Here is a 24,361-nt window from a genome sequence, read left to right on the forward strand (position 1 = left end):
AGCGGTACGGGGTGTCGCGGTGGTGGAGGGATGCTGTCCGCACTGAGTCGCGTCGCGTCGCGTTGCGTCGCGCCGCACCGCGTCGCGCGGAAAAAAGAGAGGAAATTGCGCGGGAGGAGGAGGGAAAATCCAGCCCGCCGACTCCTGACCTTCAGGAGGAGTAGGAGACGTGAGCGAGGTCGTTCTGCGATCGATCGATAAACGCGCTCTCGCGCTTCGCGACAAAGGTGCGAAGGAACTTCATGTGCGGAGAGAAAGAAAGAGAGAGGAAACAGCGGACGGAGGAAGAAAAAACTGGAAGTGGAAAGGAAGAGAGTGGAGAAAGATAGCGATGAGAAACAGGGGCGCATATAAAAGGCGGTATTGAGAAAGAAATCACTCTTATCGTTTGATAAATGCGCTTTCTTTTTGCGCATATAGTTGCTAATTAAAGGATAAATTATTTTTCATTATTTCCAACTAATATTTTCATTATTTCCAGTAAATTGAGATACACGTGATTAATCTCTTTCTATTAATATAAATTCGAAATAATATGAGAGACTGTTTTGCTCGACGTTGACTTGTCAAAATTAAAATACATTTTTTTTCAGGTAAAAAAAAAGTCCCCTGTAAGCACCCCTGTAGAGAAAGGACCGGAACAATCGATCCTTCAGCCTGTGGAAAGAGAGCGCGAGAATCGCTTCTTCCTCTTGCTCTCTTTATTTCTCCCCGTGTCTCTCTTTCCTGTCTCGCTTTCTCCCAACGGCTCATTGGTCTCAAGTAGCGGAATAGGAATTCCGGAACTTTAAGAATAACCGTGCGACGTGTAATAAATGTTTGACTCGAGTATGAATTGAAGTCAAAAGCTGAACGAAATCTGTTAAAGAGAAACTGTAAAACTTGTGTCAGGAATTCAGGTAAGAAAATCTGATGCATTTTTGCGAATGTGTTGTTCTCTTCAACTTTATTAAACGAAATACTATCGATTTGCAGGCGATTTGTGCCTCTGATCGAGTTGGAAAATCGTGTACTTTCATGCAAAATCGAACGCGAATAAACACGGCAATGCTCGAGCTTTACGTGGTTATATAGTGAATGGGATGAGCGAGGGTGAGCGTACGCGCCACTACCCGTTCGCTCCTCGATACTCGTGCCTCTGCTTCGTCCCCTTTTTCATCGCGGCTTCCTTTTCGTTTTCATTTCGCGTGTTTATTTTAGTAATTCTGGCGTTTATTAGCATCGACGTGCCATGCACCTTGATATTTCTTCGGCGTACGGCAGTCGGTAACTCGATTGTTACTTCGCAATATGATGTCGAGGAGTTTCTTCAATTTTATTAATAGAGTCATTTTTCAATTCCTTCCCCTTCTCCCTGTAATAGTTAGAAACGGCGTTAGGCAGCATGCATCACGCTTTTCGTTTCAAAAGCGCAAACGAGCCATGGTGATCCGTTTTAGGCTAGAGTTCGGTAGAACTTGCCCGGAGAACGTAATGAATGTCCCCTCTTTCTTTCTCTTTCCTCGTCTCGGTTTCTCCGTCATTTCCCCTTCCACCCGCTTACCGCCACCATGGCGCTCCGCGCGTTCGCACGGTTGCCAACTGCGGCATGTTGAAATTCGCCGGCCAGACCGTGTCACCGGCTCGTCTGCTCCCCTTCTTGCGTCCCGTTGATCATCGCACTGCAGCAGCCGCTCGCTCGCTGACCGCGCGTCTTGGTCGCATCCGCGGTGCCACCGCTCGCTCTCTCTCGCTCGCGCACGGATCCGACTGAAGCAACGCGACTTTTGCGCGTGTGTTGAGTGGCGGCAACGCAGACAGGTGCGGCCGCCGGAGCCCCAGCGGTCGGTGGCGGTAGTTGGCAGCGCCGCGCATCGGCGATTACCTTCAGTTTCGGGCAAGATGGGCGCATCTCGCCGGGCAGTAGCTTAGTCTCTACCTACAAGACAACACACACACTAAATGTTTCCTATAGTAACAATTAACCAATTGTACATTAATCTTATTTAAGGGAAACACACGAGAGAGACATACACGTACCACACGCTCTACACGCAAGCTCTATTTTTGTAATAACGCGCCGTAAATTAAAGTAGTTGTGCTCCGCGGAGATTCAACGCGGTGTAATTTGTACGACCGTTGAAAGAGTAGAGAGAGAGAGAGAGAGAGAGAGAGAACCGTTTCGTTTCTACGTGGACACGGATAGAAAGATACGCGAGAGGAGAGAAGAGTGGAGAAGCGCTGTGCGGGAACGAGGGAGAACGAGATTATTGCGTGAAACGACAGCAAGAGGAAGAAGAATAGCGGTGGCGGCGGTGGAACATCAGTAAAGGAGCGGCCGTTTGTGCGTGTGATTCGCGAAGCGACCCTGGCGGCGGGATAACAGTAGTTGCCTGGACGTTAACGACGGCGTCGACGAGGCAGCCGCACAGGCCGGGGGACTCGCTCGATCCACGAGCGGAGCAACGGAGAACGAATCGTTCGTGGGAGAAGGCCGACACGACGGCGTACAGCCTGCCACCGTGTCCCCGACGCACAGTGTCTGTCGAGCAACGGCAACGACGTATCGGAAGCGCGAGGCGGCTGATAAGCGGCGGAGTGACTCCTCCGCTCTAGTAGACGGTGCAGTCCACGGCGGTCGCAGCGCCGTTAGTTTTTGCGTTTTGCGGCGCGTTGCGGTGCAGCGCAGCGTGCGCGCTCTATTCTCTCTCTTCTCCATTTTATTTCTTTTTTTTTATTTCCTTGAAGACATTCGAGTCGGGTGTGTGCAGTGCGTGAGTGCGTGATTTTGATACGTATATAGAGTAACGAGGGGAGAAGCTTAACGACGACGACGCCGCCGCCGTTGATGACGAGGAAGAAGCACGCGCGCGCGCAAGCGGGCGAACGGCAAGAGTGAAGCGCAACACCGGCTGTCGGCGTGCCGCGGTGGAAGTTGAAAAAAAAGCAATAGCAGTTGTAAGTGGTGAAAAGTGCGCTCCGCAATCACGACACACCCTCTTGACATCCGTCGCTCGCATCGCCATCGGCTCAGCAGCGACTTTTCTATCTCTCTCTCTCTCTCTGTCACTCCCTTCTTTTCTATCTTTCTCTCTGTCTTCCCTATACCGTCCCTCCCCCACTCCCTTCTGCGCGTCATTCTATCTCGCTTCCTCCGATACTTACAGAATCGTCACTTACACGCTCTGTCTTTCTCTCTCTTTCTCTCTCTCTCTATTTCTCCCCTCTCTCGCATTCCTCGTTTCTAGTCGCGCACACGTTCGCTCTTTCTCCCGATGCCGCGTTCTCTCTCTTCTCTTCCATCTTTCTTTATCTGATGGCACAGTGATCTATCGTCACGTCGGATTTCGTTAGCGACGGTGAAGGCTAGGCCCATGGTTCGCGTTAAAGCCATAGGTACAGTACAGTACGGTCAGTCCCTACCCTCTCCACCCCCTCCTACGCCGCCATTGGGCCATCCCTCGTAGCTGCACGCCGAGCAGCGTCTCGCCCGGTATTCTTACACTACGTCGCCGGCCACACGCACGTACTCTTTCCTTCGTTCGTATCTCTCAGTCTTCGTTCCGTCCCGGCCCCCGTCGGCCGGTCGGGAGAGTGCAAAAATTTCGCGTTTAGTGATCGGTGCGTGCGTGCGTTCGTGCGAGCGAGTGAGCAGGCGACGACGAGCAGGCTGCTGCAGTGTGTGAATTTTCTCTGTGCAGTTATCCGATCAGTGTCGCCGGTGAACGAAGAAACTCATCGTGCGGTGGTGCGGTACGCCAAGTGACGTCGTCGGCTGAAAGGCAGACGAGACGTGCGAGGCGCCGACAAACAAGAAGAAAAGGAAGAGGAGGCTACTGTGCGGGAGGAGAAACAGGCGGAGGAAGAGGAGGAGGAGGAGGTGAAGGAACCGGAGCGGCGGCGCGAAAGCGACCGGCGACGGACGGCTGACGGTTTTTAGTCTGCGCAGCGTCACGCCGGCGTATTATTGTTATTATTGTTATCGTCGAGACTGCAGCTGTATCGTCCTCTCGACGGGTGACGCGACGGACACCGCTACTAAGAGGCCGCTAACATGTCCGTGAGAATGGAAAACGTGGCCGCGCGGAAGATCAATTACAAAATGATGGTGAGTACACGATTTGTGTGCGATACACGCATACACGTACGCTCTTTCTCGTTCTCTCTCCCTCTCGCTGTGTCTGTCTTTCTCGATCCTCTCGGAACGACCGACGACGGGTGCGCAGTGCTCGTGCGACTCACCGCTTCGCGCAGCATCGTTGTGTGCGCGCGAGCGCGTGCTAACGTGGCGTGCGACGAGCCTTGGATGCCGTGTTCGCGCTTTGTCTCTCTCTCTCTCTCTCTCTCTCTCTTTCTCTCATCGCCCTTTCTTCCGAAATCCTCCCCTTTTCTCGTCGTTCGCAATGCACGCCGCATTTCCGTGTTGCTTCTTCGCCGATGTTGCATTTCTTTGAAGTGGGAAAAAAAAAAAACGTGACTTTTCCAAGAGTACCATTTTCTCCCACAGCATGCCATTAACCTTGGGTCTGTCGTCGCTGGGCCTGCAATAAATTCTCATCACCTTTCCGAATGCATTTATCTTTCATTTCGAATGGAGAAACATATGTTGTATGGCCTAAGCAATATTTCTCTCAACTTTCTATTCCCGATCTCTTTTCTCTTTGTTTCTTACGTTAAAATTTTTTTCTCGATTTCGCATTTTGCGTCTCTAGCATTGTGTCCTGCGGAAGGACCGTTGGAAAATGCACGCGCACGCGTACTCGCGGAAAAGCCATAGAGAGTTTTTAATCATGGGGGCGGCCGACGACGGCCACGGACGGGACGGCTTGCGGAACCGCCGGCGTAGTTTGACAGTTTGCCGCGGGGCGTCTGGCTGCTGCCCCACCCAGTCCTCTCTTTCTCTCTCTCTCTCTCTTTCTCTCCCTCTCCGCCCCGCTCGTACATGCCTCTTTCGACCGTCTCACCATGCCTGCCGTAACCCTCCCCCCGTTGCCCCATTCTGTCTGTTCTGTGCATTTTCCCTCTTCGCTGCACTCCTCTCTCGTTTTGCGTATACGCCACGAACACTTAATCTGTCTCGGTCTTTCGGCCGCATATTTTCCTTACTTTTAATTTTTTTTTCTTATATCTTGCATTAATGTGATGAGTCTTGCAAAATCTCGAATGTCGATGTGGATAAATATTGATATATTTATTCAATTACAAACTGGCTTCAAAGTTTTGTATTTTAATTTTGCACTGAGCGTACGATGAATGTATATTAAAATAAGTTGGGCCAGCACTCGCTCAAAATTGTTCTAACGATCTGTTAAGCCTCGTCATCAGACGAATGTATAATGAATAAATCCGCCAGAATTTCATTTTTATGAAAGGTAATCAAAAGCGCAAATTCTTAGATAAAAAGTATTCTTCGTTTCTAAAATATTGCGATATAAAGCTTTAGTTTTATTATTATCGTGTGCCATTATCGTTAATGATCTGTTACATAAACTGAAATGGGGGAAACACGTGTTTCCGATTGCGATTATATTAATAACATTACAGTTAAAATTGATCTTACTTTAATAAAACATTTTTTTTTACATTTCATAAACAATCATACATTTTTGGCGACTGTGAAATTTAGCAATGTCAGATGCAGCGCTGGGGAATTTCAGAAATGGGAGGCGCAGTGCTCGTAGCAAAATAATTTGAAAGCAAATATTAGTCAGAATACATTCGAAGGGAACAAGAGAATTGAAAAGGATGTCTTTAGAAAGGCATATATCCCACGTTAGACAAGAGTAGAAACTCGGATAGTGGTGGATAGTTGCAAGTTGCAACAGCGTTCTCTCGGTGCACAGGTTGCTAATTTTAGCTCGGAACCTGAGAAGCCGAATGCTAGAAATTCGATGGACATGAGTTCCTTACCATGACCTGAGGAAGGTTCTACAACTTAAATGGTTTCCGACCATGTGTTTTCGACCTAAATATATTCTTTAAAATTCTGTGAATTGCACTTTAACGAAATAGTTTGACCTTAATGGTTTCTAGGATCTTTTAAACTTTTTGAAAAATCTCCTTTTTCTTCTTTTCAAAGACTTTCTAAAATAAGTTTTACAAGCCTGAAGATTTATGGTTTTGAATATTTTTAGAACTTTTGAAAAATTTTCTTTAGAATTTTATGAATTGACGAAATAGTTTGGTTTGAGCTAACGGTTTCTAGGATCTTTCAAACTTCTAAAATAAATTCTTCAGTATTGTATTACTTGCGCTTCTACAATATATTCAAACTCGAAATGATTAAAACGCTGCTAACCTTTATAATCTTATTAGTAAAGAATTGTAACTTTTAGGTTTTTATTACTTTATTTTTTTATTTTTTTATTGCAGAAAAACTTGGAAAAATTTGCATAAAAATGTACTATCAATTATTATATACTTAAATCATCTTGATCTTAAGAATAAGTGATCGAATAAAGAAACTTCAATAATAATATTAATAATTAACAATTTAATTATTAATTTGATAATAATATCAATTGTAATATTTAAGCGTGTTATTAAGTGTTTTACAACGGCTAAATAACTTGCAACAGTGAAAGTAATATGCGAATTTTTAACGGTTTATTTTTCTCGAATACATTGTTATACCGATTTTTGAACACATTGTTACTCCTCGTTCGATGTAACGTCATTGTCGTCGTCATCCTCTTCATAGTCTTCGAGAAGAGGTTATCGCGCGTAATGGAGTTCAGGCGACTCGGTCGTGATCATCACCGGCAAGAGTCATCGTACAAAACGGTTGTTCATCTCTCGCGACGAGCTGTCTCGATTTAGATTTCTTTCATGCGCGCGGTTTCTTTTGCGGTACGACAATTGGACGATTCTTGCGGCGGGGTGACTCGACGTTATCATCGTGCCTCCCAAGTCGCAGCTAATAGTCCGGGGATTTGGACTGTACATTTTAAATAATTAAACAGTTAGATTCGAAGGACTCATTACGAAATTTGCTTCGAAATAATGTTCCGCGAGAAAACGCGAAAAACGTGAACGAGTCGCTGCTGGTTAATTAAATCTTTTCGCGCCTCGCTTGCTTGTAATTGGCTTTGGATCGCGCGTTAATTGCGGCGAGATAATACGCGTTGGTTAATGAGCATCGCACCGGCACATATCGGACATGCACCTTGCACCGCATAATGCACGCACGCATACGTGAGCGTGCGGATTTAACGAGCTTCGCAAGAATCACGTAAGATCTGATTATCGATACCGCGATTCTATTTCATTTAAAGAATTCCAAAACTATTAAGAATTGCGTTGTTGAAATGAATGTATACGCGTGACAAGATTCTACTCTGAAGAAAATAATATCACAAAATTGAATTAGCCGAATATTTAAATTTAAGTAAATTCCACTTGCGGATTTTATCGTTAGAGCATAAAAGAGTATAAAAATATAAAAAGTTAAAGTATAAAAATATAGAATCGTTTTTTCGATAGTTCCCTTTGCCTCTTTTTTTATTTATGACATTCGATTATATCGTCGAAATCTCAGTGACGTTGGAAATATCACTCGATAAGATAGAATTGTCTCGCTGGCCTAAAATTCCACATTTTCCTTTTCTCGTATCGCTTTCTCAGGATGGATAACAGTCGTTATTTTGTTTGTGTTCTTATCGAAAGTGCTGATAACGCAATCGCGCTTTGACCGAATAAACGTGCAGGAGAAAGAGAAAGCGAATTCGCTCAGATTTCCTTCGAAAGTCGCTTAACGACAAGTTAATGTCTTTTCGAAGTATTCATTTCGACGGGACGTTATCTTCCCATTTTTCCTATGTTGTTTCAGGGCTGCATTGTAGACAATTATAAACGACCGCATGTTGCGTCGCTTGTTACAAAGTGACAACCGAAGTTTCTGACACTGAAAATTTGTCGCTCAAGCATTTTTTTTTCAAACTTAATTTCACCATTTAGTTTTTCTCTCATTTATTTTCTCAAATATGTTTTGAGTTAATTTTTGACTTCCAATCTGTAAATGCTCTCACATTTTTTTCTGCCGCGTGCAAAATCTGAAATGATTTTTTAAATTCTATAAAACTTGGTGTTTCAAAAGAAATTCTCAGATTGCTAAGTATCGACGCGAATGCGTCGTTCGTTATCGACGCTGTTAAACGCATGAATATACGCGCACTCGGCGCGATTGATTGGAGCACGTATAAACACGCTTCTTTGCTTCGCCGTGAATTTTTTTTTCTCGAACTGCAAGCCGCGCCGTAATGAACGGTAAAACTGTCGAGCTCAGTCAGCCAGAAGAAAAGTAGCCATCTTTCCGTACTTTAAACTTCATAATCTGCTCGTCAAATATTTAATCAAGATTCTCGGAGCGACTCTCGCGAGTCAGCGATAGGTCGATGAGCCGTTCAGCCGCAATCGTGTGCATCGCATCAGTATAATTGCATTTTGCAATCGAAATTTGAATTATTAAATCATTTTACGTTAAACGTAAAATTTTAAGATTGATATGTTTTATTTTAGTTTTCTTATATTTCTATCGTATAAAATTGTCTAAATGAAGCAAGCAGAAATATAGACCTTAGAATAACATAGTAAAAAAACATTAATCAACGTTTTATTTAGCATATATTTCTTGCAGCAATTGGCATAAAATATGTCGCTGAATTTTAATGACATGAGTAAGAAACAGAGAGTCTTAATGCAGTGCTTGATATTTTATGCACACTTCAGCTGCTGACGATTTCCATATATTCTAGTCGTTGCATCGAGCAAACTGCTCAAGCCGCACCGCAGAACTTTTCTTTTCCCTTCGTTTTTGCGGTGAACCGAAGTTTTTGCTGCGGGGGGCACTGGGGCGAAAACAAAATCGAAGCCATACTGCAAGTTATCAAGTGTCAGCTCGGGCATTACTTACCTGTTTAGTTTCAGCAATCGACATTGTCCCGTGTAAAATTAAAAGCGGTCGTTAAATTTATTCGCGTTAGTATCTTGAACGGCAGTGTTTTAATACTAATTAATTAATTTATTTATTTATTATTATTAACGAGTAGTGAATTTAATTATATTTTTTACGCGTAAAAGTCACTCGACAATATTAAATCTCAATATCAGGATAATTAATTAAACGGAAAGCTAGAAGTTGTAGCCACCCCCGCCACTATACTTTTTTTCTGACCGTGTTTCCCGGAAAGGAAAGTCCTGTTAACAGGATATTGCAAGCCGCATTAGCGTCGTTATTACCCCGCTCTCATATTTCGATTCCGTTGCGCCCGTCTGGGGATTATTTCGAGAAGGCGCGCGAAAACGATATTAATGAGATCAAGGGAGATTTCCGGGAGGACGAGTTCGTCCTTTCGGCGTCGCGCCGGCCGCCGCGAGACCGCGGATAATCGATATCATCCTTGCTGCGCCTATTCTCCGCCCTGCTGCACTCCCTTTCCGCTCTGACGCAATCCTAGCTGTGTCCGCCGCCCTTTTCCGCATGGCGGGCGATATCTTTCGCGTTTACCGAGGGCGTCTTCAACCCTTGCGCAGAGTTGACACCCGCTTTTCGGAATTTCTGGGTCGTCGGACATCCGTAGGATCGTGTAGCGTTCATAATTCATCAATGTACAGAGCGCGTCGAAGTAGAAAAATTACATCCCCAAGAGAAAACATATATTTACGAGTATATTTATGTAAGATAAAGTCGAAATTGTGACGCAGGCGAGAACGAGATGTGAATTTCTTGCGCGATTTCAGGAAGTCAAAAGAATTTTTCGCGTGCAATGTTTTTTTTTTTTTTTTTCCTGGAAATTCGCCTCAAAGCTAACATTTTGAAAGCGCACTCAAAGAGCGAAAAAATGTTATTAGACGCGTCTGCAATTTCGCGCACGCAAAAAAATGTTCTGTTAACAATTTTTCAATTAAAACACGATTTTAATTATCCACCGTTCTAATTCTCGATTCTCTCCTGCCATTTTTCACGTTGCGTTCTGCAGTGTCGTGTAGAAAATCGAGCACCGAGATTCACGCGAAAGCAAACACTCGTCTCTACCTGCATACTTTGGTGGTCTCGCTGCCTCCGCCTCACCTCCTCGGCGCTCGCCATTCACGAAGTTTACCGGCCGGCGGCATGCGGTGCACAACGGTACCCGATGACGGTGCCAGTCGGCGGTGTCAAGGCCGTCCGTCCGTCCGTCCGTCCGTCCATCCATCCCATACAATGTAGCCTTTCTAACGTGTCGTTAGAAAACACCAGTAGGGAAAAGAGTTGAAGTTTTCAGGCCGCACCGCGCGAAACTTCCTCGAGAATAAAAATACTCCGATGTGGCGCTCACTTCGCCAAGATTACATATTCACCATTGTTTAATTGTACACGAGGTGTATTTAAATTGCAAGTTGTGCCACAAAATTGTGGAGTGTAGTTACTTTTAGAGATATATTTCATTTAAATATATATGAGGGGCTCCGAGGAAAAGTGAAACAAGTTCATTTTTGTTAGAAAATGTTCTAAAGTTACAGTTGTTTTTCTAATTACGTGTTACATATGCATTGTTTTTCATAGCTTTGTTTCTTTTAATTTTAACTTAAACATTTGCACTCACTTTTATTCCATTCGGCGAAAAACTGTTCAGTTTTTTCTTATTTATACCTGGATTTAAAAAAATATTTGTTTACTTTTCCTCTGAACCCTTCATATAATGGAAGGAAAAGGATACGCTAGATGTTTGACAAGAGATATACGATTTATACCTGCTGTGGCATTTTTCTTTTGATAGCAGATAAGTTTTATCACCAAAATATTTTTTCTATGGAAATTGAAAAGATTTTGTATCTCAATTATAGAGATAGAAGTTTCCTCTTTGGTGTCACAATAGTCTGAGACGAGACGACCTAGGTCTGGGGTTAAAGAGAGGGAGAGAAAGAGAGCACAGAGTAAGAGAGAGAGAGAGAGGCTACCGGCCTAGATACACGCAGTCAAGGTCCGTCGCTTGTCGGCGTGGCGTGAACCTTCATTACATCATCATTAACGAAGGAAACCACGCTTTTTATCGCGCTACGTAGAATAAAATGTTCCTGTCGTAGTAGAGATAAGAGTTATTCTATCTGACTATGTGGAAATATCTATTTTTCGCTGCAGAAAGCGATATTATTTGAAAACAGTTACGAAGATAGAAAGAAATTGTTTGAACTTCAGAAGAATATAGTTTTATTATTTTAAACTGATAGAATGTTGCAGAAATTACATTCTTGGTAAGTTTATAAAAATATTTTTAGAATAAGTTTTCAAATATTTATTATTAAATTTTAATGAATTTAGTAGAATGATGTAATTTAACATTGAATAAAAGCAGATGTTTTGTTAAATCTGTAAAATTTTCCACTTTTGTGCTCCTAGAATGGGTAAATTTTACATTGTCGTGCATCAACATAGCGTGCGATAATTGTACACAATCAAGTGTTGTCGCACGCGCTTTGTCGCACGATGATTCGCGACGGCATGATTCATGCGCATAACTTTACGATTCGCGATTGATAAAAAGTTTTTTCAGCTTTGAAAGTCACTTCGCGTGGAAGTGACTTGAAATATTTTTAGACGATTATTCCCTTTGAACGAAAATTATCACATAACATTGACGTGCGAGTGAATAATTAATTTTATCGATTGAGCAATCGAGATTTATAGCATGCTCCATTTTTCACGGATGCGAAATGAACGCACTGAGAATATTCGCGACGTATCAATTGAGTTATCGCGCTCTTCGCGCCGTACTAATAAAATTAGATTGTGCGAACTAAATGTATCCGTCTAATGAAAACGGACCACGCTGGCGGCTTGCGTCCTTGCAGGTTTCGGAATTTACCCTAAATCGTAGTGAAAGTTTTTTGTGAAGAATAACGGAAGTCGTGCCATCACTAACGCAGCGTGTACAATGGCACAATGCTTAATGTCGCATCACAGGGGGTTGCATATCCGCATTTTTTCCAACCGCCATGGTTGGTATTGTTGCGCGCCGAACGAAAATAATCTTCTCGGAATTCTTTTCTATGCCTAGATGCCTTTCTTCCGAATATTTGTCTGTTCGAACCCAGACAATTTTCCGATTACTCAGGAAGATTCCAAACATTCCTAGTTTCGAAACATGTGTTGGGATGCCAGATTTAGGAATTTGTCGGTAGATTTAAACCGCATTAAATTGAAATACTTTTTTTCTCTCGTAAATCTAAATTTAACAATCGTTTTACAATTTGTTTCTCAGAGAATCTCGTTGTTGAAATTAAGGTCGCGTCGCAATCACGCGCCGGTTTCGGGAACCTGCGTGAAACCGGGAAAAGCCGGCACTCCACCGATATATCTCGCTACTACATTGTTTTTCTGTACGCTATAACGAGACGGAAGCACGCGACGTCAGCTAATAATATCCGCCGCCAGCCTAAACTCGGGTAAAGGGTGTCAAATTCGAGACGCCTGAACAATTAGATAGTCTCACATTCTTCTTGCTTTGCTTTTTTTTCCTTTTCCTAGAACGGAAACCTTCTTAGAAAGGTACACCGTTGATTAAAATAAACACTAATTTCTAATTAATTAAAAATAATTGAGAAACAACGACGGAAGTTTTGTATATTAAAATTGTGCAAACTGCGTGCAAAACCTTATTTTATTATTTTTTGCAAAATTAAATTAGAAAAGATGCTTTTTCCATCAATTTTAAATAATTATTTTCGTTGATTCTTATTATTTGATGTAAAATATTATAAACTGATGCAATGGATTTTGTTGTATCTTTGCTCAGTCATTTTAATTATTCCAGCTTATTAGACGGAATTAGACGTTAAAAATTTTCTTGCGGAGCTGTTGGAATTTTTATCCGTAAAGTCGCATCTGTTACATTGTTTATTGTGTTTTGTATTTCGTCCCACCACGAGCTGCGCCGCGTATGCATCCCGTGCAAGCTGGGCCGCGCGCGCATTTACGCCACGACTCACGTAGACGATACGTGCCGTTCGCGAAACGCGTGCAACATACATAGCTTTCCTTCCCGCAGCACGTAGCGATATATGCACTCGAATGGATGGCCGGGCGATGGATGCATCGCGCCGGTATGATGCACTCTCGCTCGACCCGATTGCCGCGCCTTTCGACGATAGACGCTCGCAGCCACTCACGAAGGCATCTAACGCGAAATGCAGCGCCTCGTTCACTCCCAAGAGAATTAATTTCAACGCCGCGAACGGAAATTGAAACTAAATTTACATTAATTTGTCATGCGATCCGATTTTTCCCCCGTTCAATCTGGTTCTTTTGATTTCCTCGCTTCTCGCTCGCTGAGAAATCAGCGTCGAGCCGCTGCTCGCTTGAATTACTGGGTAATTAGCGCATGTGAGAAATTAACGAGTCGACGTGCGAAAGTCCGAGCGCGCGAATCAGTCGCGGAGAAATGCGGTTGCACGGCTGCACCGTTCGTGCATCTGCTTGCCCGCACGCGAAAGAGTTTCCTCCTCGCTTAACGTATGCGCGCATACCGCGCATACCGTTTCTTCACCTTGAAAGAATACGCGCGCGGATGCGCCGGGTAGCTGCGACAGTCTCGCGATAACTCCGCCGGCAGTCAATCGTATGATAATATTATCGGAATTAACTACAAATTTTTAATTACAAATGATGTAGGAAAATAATGAGCAAGAGCGGCATTGTTAAAATGTTAAATTATTTGCAAATTATATGCAAGGTGCGTAATTATTCGAATTAGTGGGACATTGAAGGATTATTGAACTGTATTGAGGTAGAAATTTGAAAATCCGAGTCGGCTGGAGTCACGCGAGATTTTCACGGCAACGGCGGGAATTTCTCCAAAATAATAGTAAAAGAAGATCGAAAAGCGCATTCCGGAATATCTCGGGCGCGTGTATCCACTCGCTAATAGAGCGTGACACGTTTGAGAGTAGGAGAGATCGCATGTATATCTCCGGTATGTAGCGCATATCCTGGATCCATCCCTCTCGTCCTTGGAAGAAAGCGCGAAATGCACTCGGAGCGCGTCCAATTAAACAGCCGTTGCGCTATGATAATGCTGGCCGATATGATAAACGCGTTCGGTCGCTCGCTCATTCGAATCTCGCGCTTAGAGAATTCCGCAGCAAAATGGGATAATAAATAACGAGCCGACAGCGAGAAGCGGGTCTTCGAAACGCTCGAATCCTGCACGGGCGATAAACGGAATAAAAAACATGCGGGTCGAATTTCACGCCACAATCGAGAGTTGCATACAATTACTATAAGTTGTAAATTGTTACTTTTAAAGAATCGAATTTCTTCACAATTCGGAAGATAAAGTGCGTCGCAGTCAGTTTTTAACATATTGAAAGACGAATGTCGGAACCGATTGGAGCGAGCTCTCGCGAAAGGAGATGAAGATGAAAGGACCGGGGCGGCGTACTGACAGACGGACAGAACTCGCGTCACCAACGATGCGGCGACGCAGACGTGGTGAGCAGGAAGTGACATCCGGTCGGTCGGTTTCTCCGGGCCGGATTCACGATACGTCCACGCGTCCTCGCACGTTGTTCTCTATTTCAGTGAACCGTCGCCGCGTCACGCCGTGCAAGACTGTCAATGGCTAACCGCGGTCGAATCACCCGTCTGGTTTTATCGCTCCGCTGATGCGTCAGCAGGCTGTCCCTCATTAAACGCTTCCTCTGAACTGCGGATTTTCCCCGGCTCTTTCGCGACAATACATCTTTTCCTTTAATATCGTAGGCGCTCGTCGTTTTTGCGAATCGCAAGGAGAATCGATTTGCGGAAATTGAGAGCTTCTTGTAGAAATTAAATTTCGTAGAAAATAAATGACTTTTCCGATTCGATTTGACGGAATTTCAATTGGCGTCGCGCAATGACGTGTGTAAAATCGTAAATTGGAAAGTTGCGATGAATGATAATCTGCCTCGACATTCTCGCTGAGAGAAAATATAGGCGACAGGCGTCGATAGATAGGCGATCGATATAGGTGCTTTTAAATGCTGTTAGAAAGGTGCGTCCTAATGCACTGTTCGCAGAATGAAGCATCGAGCGAAGATGAAGAGGAGGGTAAAGAATGCAGGGAAGAGACCGGCCAGCCGTTCTTTCTTGCTATCGGAGAGGCGTGACCGCGCGAGGTCACTGATAAACGATAATAGAGTCTCTCTGTCTCTCTCTCTCTCTCTCTCCCTCTTCTTATCAATGTGCATGGCCGACGACGTGCACACGCGAAACTACGAGGCCGGCGAAACACGATCGCTTTCTAAAATAGTATACTGTTTCGCTCGAGGAAATCGATAGACGAGCGCGATGGTCGCATCGATATTAACAAACTTCTTTTCAAAATTCCACTCTTAACAGCTTTGCGAAAGTATTGGGCGAATCGTTTCTGCCGTTTGTTTCTCTTGCGTAAACTGTCCTTTGTTTTATCGCGCAACGAGGAAACAATACGTTCGTATCTGTGCTCCGAATTATTGTCGCCGGCCACCAATTCGAGAATCGTGTCTTTATCTCGCAAAAATTGATCAGTAATGATCGATTGACTTGTTACACGATAAGAGCGCATCATCGATTGAACCTTAAACCGGAGAGCTCGCTGATAAGCGCATTCGGCGCTCTTAGCATTCTATTTCGCCATTTCGTTTAATTATTTGTCCAATTTCGCAAAATTGTTTTGATGGAATTTTTCCGATTTGTTTTTGCATCATCTAAAATTGTTTTCTATTCAAATTCTCAATATTTATCTGGCGTGACGATAAAAAGAAAGAAGAAGAAAAAAGATACCATTAGACTAGATAATCTTCAAACTCCAACTGATATCTCTCAATAGTCACAATAGTTTACATGTCCTCATAATTCTTGATAACTCTATATTCCTTATTGGGTTATCGAAGAAGCCGCACTCGTATCACGACCGATCAAACGAAGGAGACCTACTTCTAACCGAAATTTTTCCCATTTTCAGAACACCAACGGACCGAGGCCGACGTACGTGGGCGCCAATAACGGAAACGCGGGTGGCGCCGGCGGCGGCGGTGGAGGCGGTGGCGGCGGCGGTGGCAGCACCGGGGGCGCCGCTAATGCCGGCAGTGTTGGCGTTGGTCCCGCGACGGGCGCGGGTGCTGGTGGCGGCGGCGGCGGTGGCGGCGGCGGCGGCGGCGGCGGCCACGGATTGAAGGGCAACACGGGCGGCGGACCGCGTGGCGGTAACCCTGTGCAGTATCGTGCGAGCGGCGGCGGCGGCGGAGGTGGCGCTGCCACCTGGAGCACGGCGCCCTCGCACGCGGCGGTGGCCGCAGCGGCGGCAGCGGCGGCCGCGTATCCCACTTTCACGCGCTATCCGCCGAATACAGCGGGGACAGCCACCGCGGTTGGTGGCGGTCCTCAGCAGCTGCCGGCCTCTGCGAATCCTTTCGTCACCGCCACGTACGCGCAACACGCGACGGTGAGTTTATGTCTGTCATGGCGTGTTATCCCTAAATTCCGATCGAGATGTCGGTCAACGGACCTTGGTCACGTGATGATAATTACGACACGGTTGTATGGCAAGTGTCGCAGGTTAAAAGATAAGGGCTTTGATATGGATTTAATGCCTTGCGCGATATTCTTATGAACTCTCGTGAACGAGGATCGGAAAGAAACATAGCTCTGTATGCGTTATTTTCTAAATTTCATTGCAAGAAAGATATTTATACATGTTTCATTCTTTAATTTTAGGATATTTTGTGAGTTGTTGTATATAATGTTTATGGTATTTGCAGTACGGTGGACAACGGGTGCCTACAGCTTCATCTCCAGCGAACACTAACAGCAGCTCTAGCAGTGCTACTGGTAGTCAAAGTGGCACAATGAGCACGAATCTTAGCAACAACGCCATGCAGGGACAGCAAGCAGAGCAGCTATCCAAAACAAATCTTTACATTCGTGGCCTCAATCAGAATACCACTGATAAGGATCTTGTTAGCATGTGTTCTCAGTAAGTAGCGTTGTGTATTCGACACACGACCTTTGATCTTTGTTATTAATCGGTGTAATTCTGTTGGAAATGAGTTCTTCAAAGAGAAGACAAATTATTAGATGATATAGCTTATTGGCCATCAAGGCTTTATATTTATTAATATTTTATCAATTTTATTACGATTAGTAGCCATGTTAAATTATTTTAACAGCGAGTATACACTTAAATGTAACTAAGTTGACATCGATATGTTAACCCAAACCCAATATTTTTGCAGATATGGAACGATAACCTCTACCAAGGCGATTTTGGATAAGAATACAAATAAGTGCAAAGGTAACTAATTACATTTATACTCTTCGATATTTTTTAGCTTCCTAAACTCAATTTAGACTTTCTTTGTTTCAATATGTCTATCTCGTTGCAGGTCATCTAATTTGAGTTATTTTGATATTTAAACTACTTATCGCTCTAAATGATAAACTCATTGTTTTCTAACAAAAAATATTGCTAATTACAGATCTCGAATTAATTGTTTGTCTTATTATCAAAAGATTGTCGTTATCTTATAACAAATGGCTTAAAGAGATGGCTATTCTTTAGAAATTTAACTTTCCTGTGATTAACTTCGTACTGTATAATCGTAAAAGTAAAATATTTCGCAACCTTTGAAAAAGAAAAATTGATGAGATTTGTACCATCTTGCTTGTGTTTCAGGATACGGCTTCGTAGACTTCGAATCACCGATGGCGGCAGAGGGTGCTGTGAAAGCATTAGTCGCTAAAGGAATCCAAGCTCAGATGGCCAAAGTGGGTATCTGGTTGCTCCGTAGACTGGACAGTGTACGTGGTTGTGCATGCAAGTACAGAGTAATACCAGAGTAACAGTAAACTCTCTCTTTCGTTCTTTCTATCATTTTCCACCCTGTTTCTATCTGTTGCGTTTTGTTGTGTTTTTCATCATCTGTCTTTCCTCTCATATCTCTTCTCGCCGACTCGGTTTATTCGCGAGGCCTCCGTCGGGGAGTCGATCAAGATGGATCGCATTCTATTCACGTTGCTTCCGGGTGCAAACTGCAAATGCGTTTTCGATATCGATTTCTCTCTCCCGTTAGATGCAGAATTCAAAACAAATATTATTTATTACAATTGATGTTTCGGCAAACTTATTATTGATCTTAAATTTTATATATTAGTTTTCATAAACTTAATGTGTTGATGAATCGGAAAAATAATTTACAATTCAGCATTTATGCGTGAAATTTGCTTTACGCTTCACAAGTTTTACGGATGAGTTCCATTATTTTTTCTTCCTGATTTTTCGATGCCACGACCAATTGATCTGATAAAATTTAGGTTCTACGAATGTATGAAGCAGTCACAAGGATAAAACTGAAGCAAAAAGAATCTATCATTAACGATTAATTTGGATAGCATAAGTCGCGTAAATTCAGAATGAATATATTCGTAATACTTTCTTCACCAAGAGCCTCTGTCTCTTTCTTTCTCTCTGTCTCTCTTATTTGTTTAGAAGTTCTCCTATATTTTGTCATTCTGTCTTACGTACCTCACCTTACCTATCTATCCCACCTACCAGACCTCTATCGGTGCTTGCTGCTATACCTCGGCTATAAATATACAACCGATACTATGCTATGTCGACACCATGTTTACTATCACGTCTCTCAGAACTGCATTCTGCAAGTATTCAGCATTAATTTCGAGACCTTCTATATATAGTGACTTGAATAACCCTATAATTATTTTTGTCCACAAGCACCGCGTTTCTAGAGTTGAGACTGAAAACTCGGTAAAGAACTCGGATTCGATAACAAAGAGAGAGAAAAAGAAAAAGTTGCATTGAAGTATGGCAGCACAAGCGACGTATATCAGTAGCTCTAGTAATATCGATATATATTGTGCAACGTACATTCATTCATTATGTTCTCCGTGTAACGTTAGCAAATCTGAAGAGAGTACCACGTGAACAGACACGTGCTATAATCAAATTAGACTTACAAATGTCGACTCGATAGCAGTGTTCGGCGGTGTGATTGTTTATTTCTTCACCGAGAAGACGATTCGCAAATTAATACAAATACTTCGCAATACCTGTTGATCACAATTATCCATCGATTCGATAATCACGCACGACTGATGTGACCGCAACCAGAGCTGATCGAAGATCTCGATTGCATTTCGCCCGACTCTGCTCGATAAGTCGTCACAGTATTCCGTTCTCTTTTAATCGAGGAGCTGTTGTACTCCTCGATAACAACGATAAGAAAAGAAAAAGCACACACTGCCGGACGAGAGAGTATCGGCCTCCCCGCCTGTTTGTACCATTTTTGCCCATACGACTAACTCCAATGGAATGATTCCTCTAAGCTGAACCGCGGTAAATAGCACGGGGTGATGAACAGCAGCTATGTGATGATGATGATGATGATGATGATGTCAGTCGCATGCGATATGATATTATAACTAAAAGCGATCCATGCCGTACCCTCGATTAATCCTACATCCAGAGATGTGCGCGGTTATAGTCGGATCACGCCGTTATATCTTTTCTCGGGGGGTGTTGGTTGACTCGAATTGTGACACGTACACTGTGGGAACGGTTCCGGGAGGTTGTCGTAAGATTCGAGGAATGCCAAACGAGAATCTCTCCAATCCCGACTAGTCTGACTAGCGCGATTGCCGATCAAAAGATAATCATATCGATATAAAGTAGCTGAAAAGCGTTTCGAATCGGCGAATCGGCGAGAAGTTAAAGTTGTTGAATCTTACGCAAAATCCCTGCCGCATAAATCATATTCTGGACAAATCTGTGAACTATTGTATCGAGATAAGGATATATTAAGATGTAACGCAGCGGAGGCCCGGTTTATTCGAACGCAGTCCGACCGAACGCTGCCGATCAATCGAACATTATGAGAAACGTTCCGACGGTAAGGAGAGCAGTGTGTCGGCCAGAGGGGGCGGGGCGGGGGGGGGGAGAGAAATACTGTTCGATTAATCGTACGTTCCTTTGCACCGTTCAAGCGGATCGCACGCACGTTCGATCGAACGGCGTTGAGACGATCGCGCCTCCGTTGCACTTGAACAATCATATATACAGGATGTCACAGAATGAACGATAGTGCAATTATCGGCGGATCCGGTGGCGGGAGCAAAGTCGATAAACCCGGAGAGTCGCGCTCGTGCTGGCTCGAAAAAATGAAAATTGGCTGTATCTCAAAACTGTTTTATTCTGCGACAGCCCGCATACATGTGCGCACGTGTGCGCGCCCCGCGCGCGCACGTACGCATATATATGTATATATACATATATTTAAATGCCACCAGCTTGGCTTATATCATGATATTTTCATTATTCGTTTTTTTTGTTTTAATGCATTCGCAAGATTGAAGTAAATTGTCGTAAAGTATAAGTATATTCAAGTAATCGTAGATATTTGACTGATTCGTTGACGGAAATGGTGGATCTCGAAATATGCTTGAGGGGTGCATCGAGAGTGTCATCAATCTTCGAATACATGTCGCATCGGACGTTTCACACTTCTTTCTCTCTTTCTCACGTTTTTCTTTTTTTTTTTTTTTTTTGGTCTCCTCCTTTCATCTCTTTCTTTTCTCTCCTCTCGACTTTTTGTTTTGTTTCAGCCTTATTTAACCCGTCACTTTACTTCACGCTCTATCTTTGTGGGACTGTAAAACGGAGCATGGACACATATATATATATATGTACGTCCATATATTATGTGTTTTGTGCGATATCCACTTGTCAGAAGTCATCGTTCTCTTCGTTCATTTACTCTTACAATATAATTGTATATACATATATGTGTATATATGTATACGTGAAAATGCCTGTGCTTTTCTTTACCACGCTTCTCTTCTATCTCTCTCTCTCTCTCTCTTCTCTCTCTCTCTCTCTCTCTCTCTCCAAATATCATGTTACTTGGATTTTTATTACCGCTTTGAATGGTTATGTGTAAAGAACGTCGGAAACGGTGCCGTACGTAATATGTTAAAGACATCAAATAGATACTGAGCCACAGAGCTTTGCAACTACTGTCCGTCGAGTCGTGTCGATACACTGTATAAATTTGGCCGCGTGTTTTGCAAACGTTTCTACATAGCGGTGTCGGTTACGCGCGTCACAAAATTTTTCGAGCACCACGGTAACTCGAAGCGAACGACGTTGCGCAAAACGTCGCGCACTGCGTCGGATTCCATTGCGCATAAATACATCGAGAGAATTCGTCCACTTGCATCGCGCGACAAAATGTATGCACAGGCGATATGTATATTTGCGATTGCCTCGTACTTATTACGAGAGATCGGCCAACCGGTGGAAACCTGGTTTTAATGCAAACGCTCGTGTTTTTTTTTTTTTTTCCTTTTTTTTTCCTTTTAAATTACAATAGAGAGTTGTGTATATAATCTGACATTCACGTTTTACATTATGTGTATCTTCTTTTACTTGTTTACATCTGAATTTGAATTACCTTTACGTTCAATTGATTTCTATGCTCACTTGCTCTCATTCTATCTATTTCTTAGGAATTTATTCTTAGAGAGACAACACGATACTTTCAATACATTTGGATCTTTATGAGAATTATTAATAATTCTACTATGGTGTACATAGAATATACATATATATATAATCTCTATCCGTGTGAGCATGCTTTACGCGCGGAGGAAAATGCAACGCCGAGGGGAATTGTATTTAGAGATAGCATTTGTTAGTTCAAAGATATAAGTCGAATGCATCCTAGAACCAAGCAAATTTAGAGAGCCACCAGAATGTGGTAATTGCCATGTAGCATGATAATCTTTCGACATTGGGAATAATAATTATCTAGTCGATTTCATGTTCCAATACCGGTCTTTCGATATCCGTTCGTTTCTTTTTTTTATTTTTTTTTTTTTATTTTGCACTCTTCCGAGATTTAGATTCCTATTATAGTTTAATGGTTTCTTCGTAGTTGTCAATGTTGTAGAAACGTTTACGTTGTGTTTTTCGGTGAGACCGCCGCTACTTTTTCACGAGTACCGTTTGAATTTATTTTTGTCAAGCGTGTTCATGAAACGAGAAAAAAAAGTGTCTCATTATTGTTTTGAGAACAAGTCTTTTCGATTTTTCTGATTATTATTTCGATCATTATTCAGTAAGCTTGCAGATATCATTTTAACATTCCAGACTAAGGAAAGAAGTCACGCGATTCCGCACGGGATTCTCTTCATTATTTATTAACAATGTTCGAATTGAATACAAAAATAATATTGTTCAAACAATTGGACGGATTGCAGACGTATTTCTCGATCGACTTCGAATCCATGCATTATGGTTTCATCTGTGCATCCATTTATGATCGATGATATACACATAGCGGCGATGTAACGATTCACAGTCGTGGAAGTTAAAATGATAGTGCGCTCAGATTTATCTGGAAATTGATATACTCACTGTGTTGCTCTATTATAAATAATTGCATAGTACTTTTACTCTTTTCTCAGCAACAGGAGCAGGATCCTACCAACCTGTATATTGCCAACTTGCCGCTGAACTTCAAGGAAAATGACGTTGAAGCATTACTCGCTCAATACGGTCAAGTGATTTCGACGCGTATTCTTCGTGACACCTCCGGCCAAAGCAAAGGTGTCGGATTTGCAAGGTTCGTATCATTCGTGAAAATAGCTGTCGGTATTTGTTTGGTGCAAAATTTTGTCAGAAAAAAAGAAAGGAAGGAATTAGCATATTGTTCTATTATCATTTTACATCATATAAATGTCATAGAAATGAAACTTGATTAATTGTGATATAGAATGCAGATTATGTTATTTTTTAAATTTTTATTTTGCAAAATCTTGAATAAAGTTATATACGACGATGCTTTGCCTTGTGAGTAATTTTGTATTATCAACGGCTTTATTACAGAATGGAAAGTAAAGAAAAGTGCGAGCAAATTATCCAAATGTTCAACGGCAAGGCTCTGCCAGGAGCAAAGGATCCGTTGTTAGTCAAATTCGCCGATGGAGGAAACAAGAAGAAATCGTTGTTCAAAAGTACAATATGGAGAGAAACTGGAGAAGTACGTATCATTTTTACCGAAAAATAGGGTTCAATTCTTCGTAATTGTCGATTTGTTGAAAAATTGCATTATCAAAGGATAAAGATTACAAAATCTTATCTCAACGTTTCTAATTCACAAGTGAATCGCGAAAGATTTTGTAATAACTCTTTGCGATTGATATTTCAAAAGTATGTCGATGCAACTTTTTGTTATTTCTTTTTCAGAACATGACTTTGAACTACGATACGAGCGGTGTCGGTCAGAACGGCGTTGCTGCGACTCACATGCTCCCGGCGGCGACTCTGACGCAATATAGTCGTCACTACGGTCAGTTGCCTGGTTACAGTGTGCCAGGCACTCCTTGGGTGGCTCCTTACCTCGTGCACCCTTCCCCACCACATATGCAACAGGTTGACGTGAGTTTTTATATACTTTTCGTTCATTTTGTTTTTATCGTTTCGCGCAATTAATCGAAAATGCTTGTTCGCGATCGAGAGATTATCTTAATGTCTCAATAATGAAGTTGATAATCAAATTTATTTAAATTTGAATACAAGTTATCTCTCTCTGAAAGTTCGTGTCATTTTTATGAAATCATTTAAATCGTAAATACATTCTTGGATCACGCGTGTCTTTAACTTACGAGGAAATTGTGTTTAACTTTCGTGTCTGCTTGCAGTAGCCTTTGGTTTTTATTCTTCAATTTGTCTTTCAAAACAATATTACTCGCTTCATCATTCTTTACATCTCATCATTGGATTTCGTTTAATTACAGATGATACCGTCGGCCGATCCTAGCAATCCGCAGTACAGTATGATTCCTCAGCTTAGTGCACAAATGTCTACCTTGCATCTCGGCACTGGTTCCGTAAGTGGTTACTATTCGATTATCGAAGAATACTGCAAAGATTTCAACGTAAGAATCCATCAACTATCCCAAACGTGTTACAAAAAATTTTACTTTAACGAACTAGAGAGTTTAAAAAATTTGGAAGATTTACATTTAGAACGTTTGAAAGATTTAAGTTTCGAGAAATATGTTAAAGATATAAGAACGGTTTCCAAACATTTAATCAAGATTTTACAGCTTTATGCTCGGATAAGTTGATCGATTCGAGCTGATGTTGATGAATGAAAGCTATGTTTTCTTGTTTTCTCTTTCAGTACATAGCGAGCCCGCATCCGTATCCCTATACTACTTATCCCGCTCCTAGCATTATTCACACCATGCCGCTAGGCGAGTCGGAGCAAACGAGTAACGCTGCGTCTCCCGATGACTCTTACCAACAGTACCAGGCTCAGCAGCCGAAGTAGGCCACGGTTTATAATAGGTCAGAATTCCTTTTCT

At 42.6% G+C, this 24,361-nt stretch overlaps 1 protein-coding gene across 1 annotated transcript in view; it reads left to right on the top strand.

Moving 5' to 3' along the window:
• The first annotated feature begins 1,873 nt into the window (after positions 1-1,873).
• Positions 1,874-24,361, top strand: part of shep (alan shepard) — a 29,153-nt gene continuing 6,665 nt past the window's right edge. The window contains 12 exon segments of the mRNA XM_067357225.1: positions 1,874-2,937; positions 3,681-4,087; positions 15,939-16,418; positions 16,735-16,949; positions 17,209-17,267; positions 17,649-17,774; positions 17,777-17,793; positions 22,457-22,614; positions 22,878-23,031; positions 23,238-23,429; positions 23,789-23,881; positions 24,178-24,344. Of these exon segments, the coding sequence (XP_067213326.1) occupies positions 4,034-4,087; positions 15,939-16,418; positions 16,735-16,949; positions 17,209-17,267; positions 17,649-17,774; positions 17,777-17,793; positions 22,457-22,614; positions 22,878-23,031; positions 23,238-23,429; positions 23,789-23,881; positions 24,178-24,327 (1,698 nt within the window). The 5' untranslated portion in view covers positions 1,874-2,937; positions 3,681-4,033 and the 3' untranslated portion in view covers positions 24,328-24,344.

Source organism: Linepithema humile, chromosome 6 (genome assembly GCF_040581485.1).
Source record: "Linepithema humile isolate Giens D197 chromosome 6, Lhum_UNIL_v1.0, whole genome shotgun sequence".
Lineage (NCBI taxonomy): Eukaryota > Metazoa > Arthropoda > Insecta > Hymenoptera > Formicidae > Linepithema > Linepithema humile.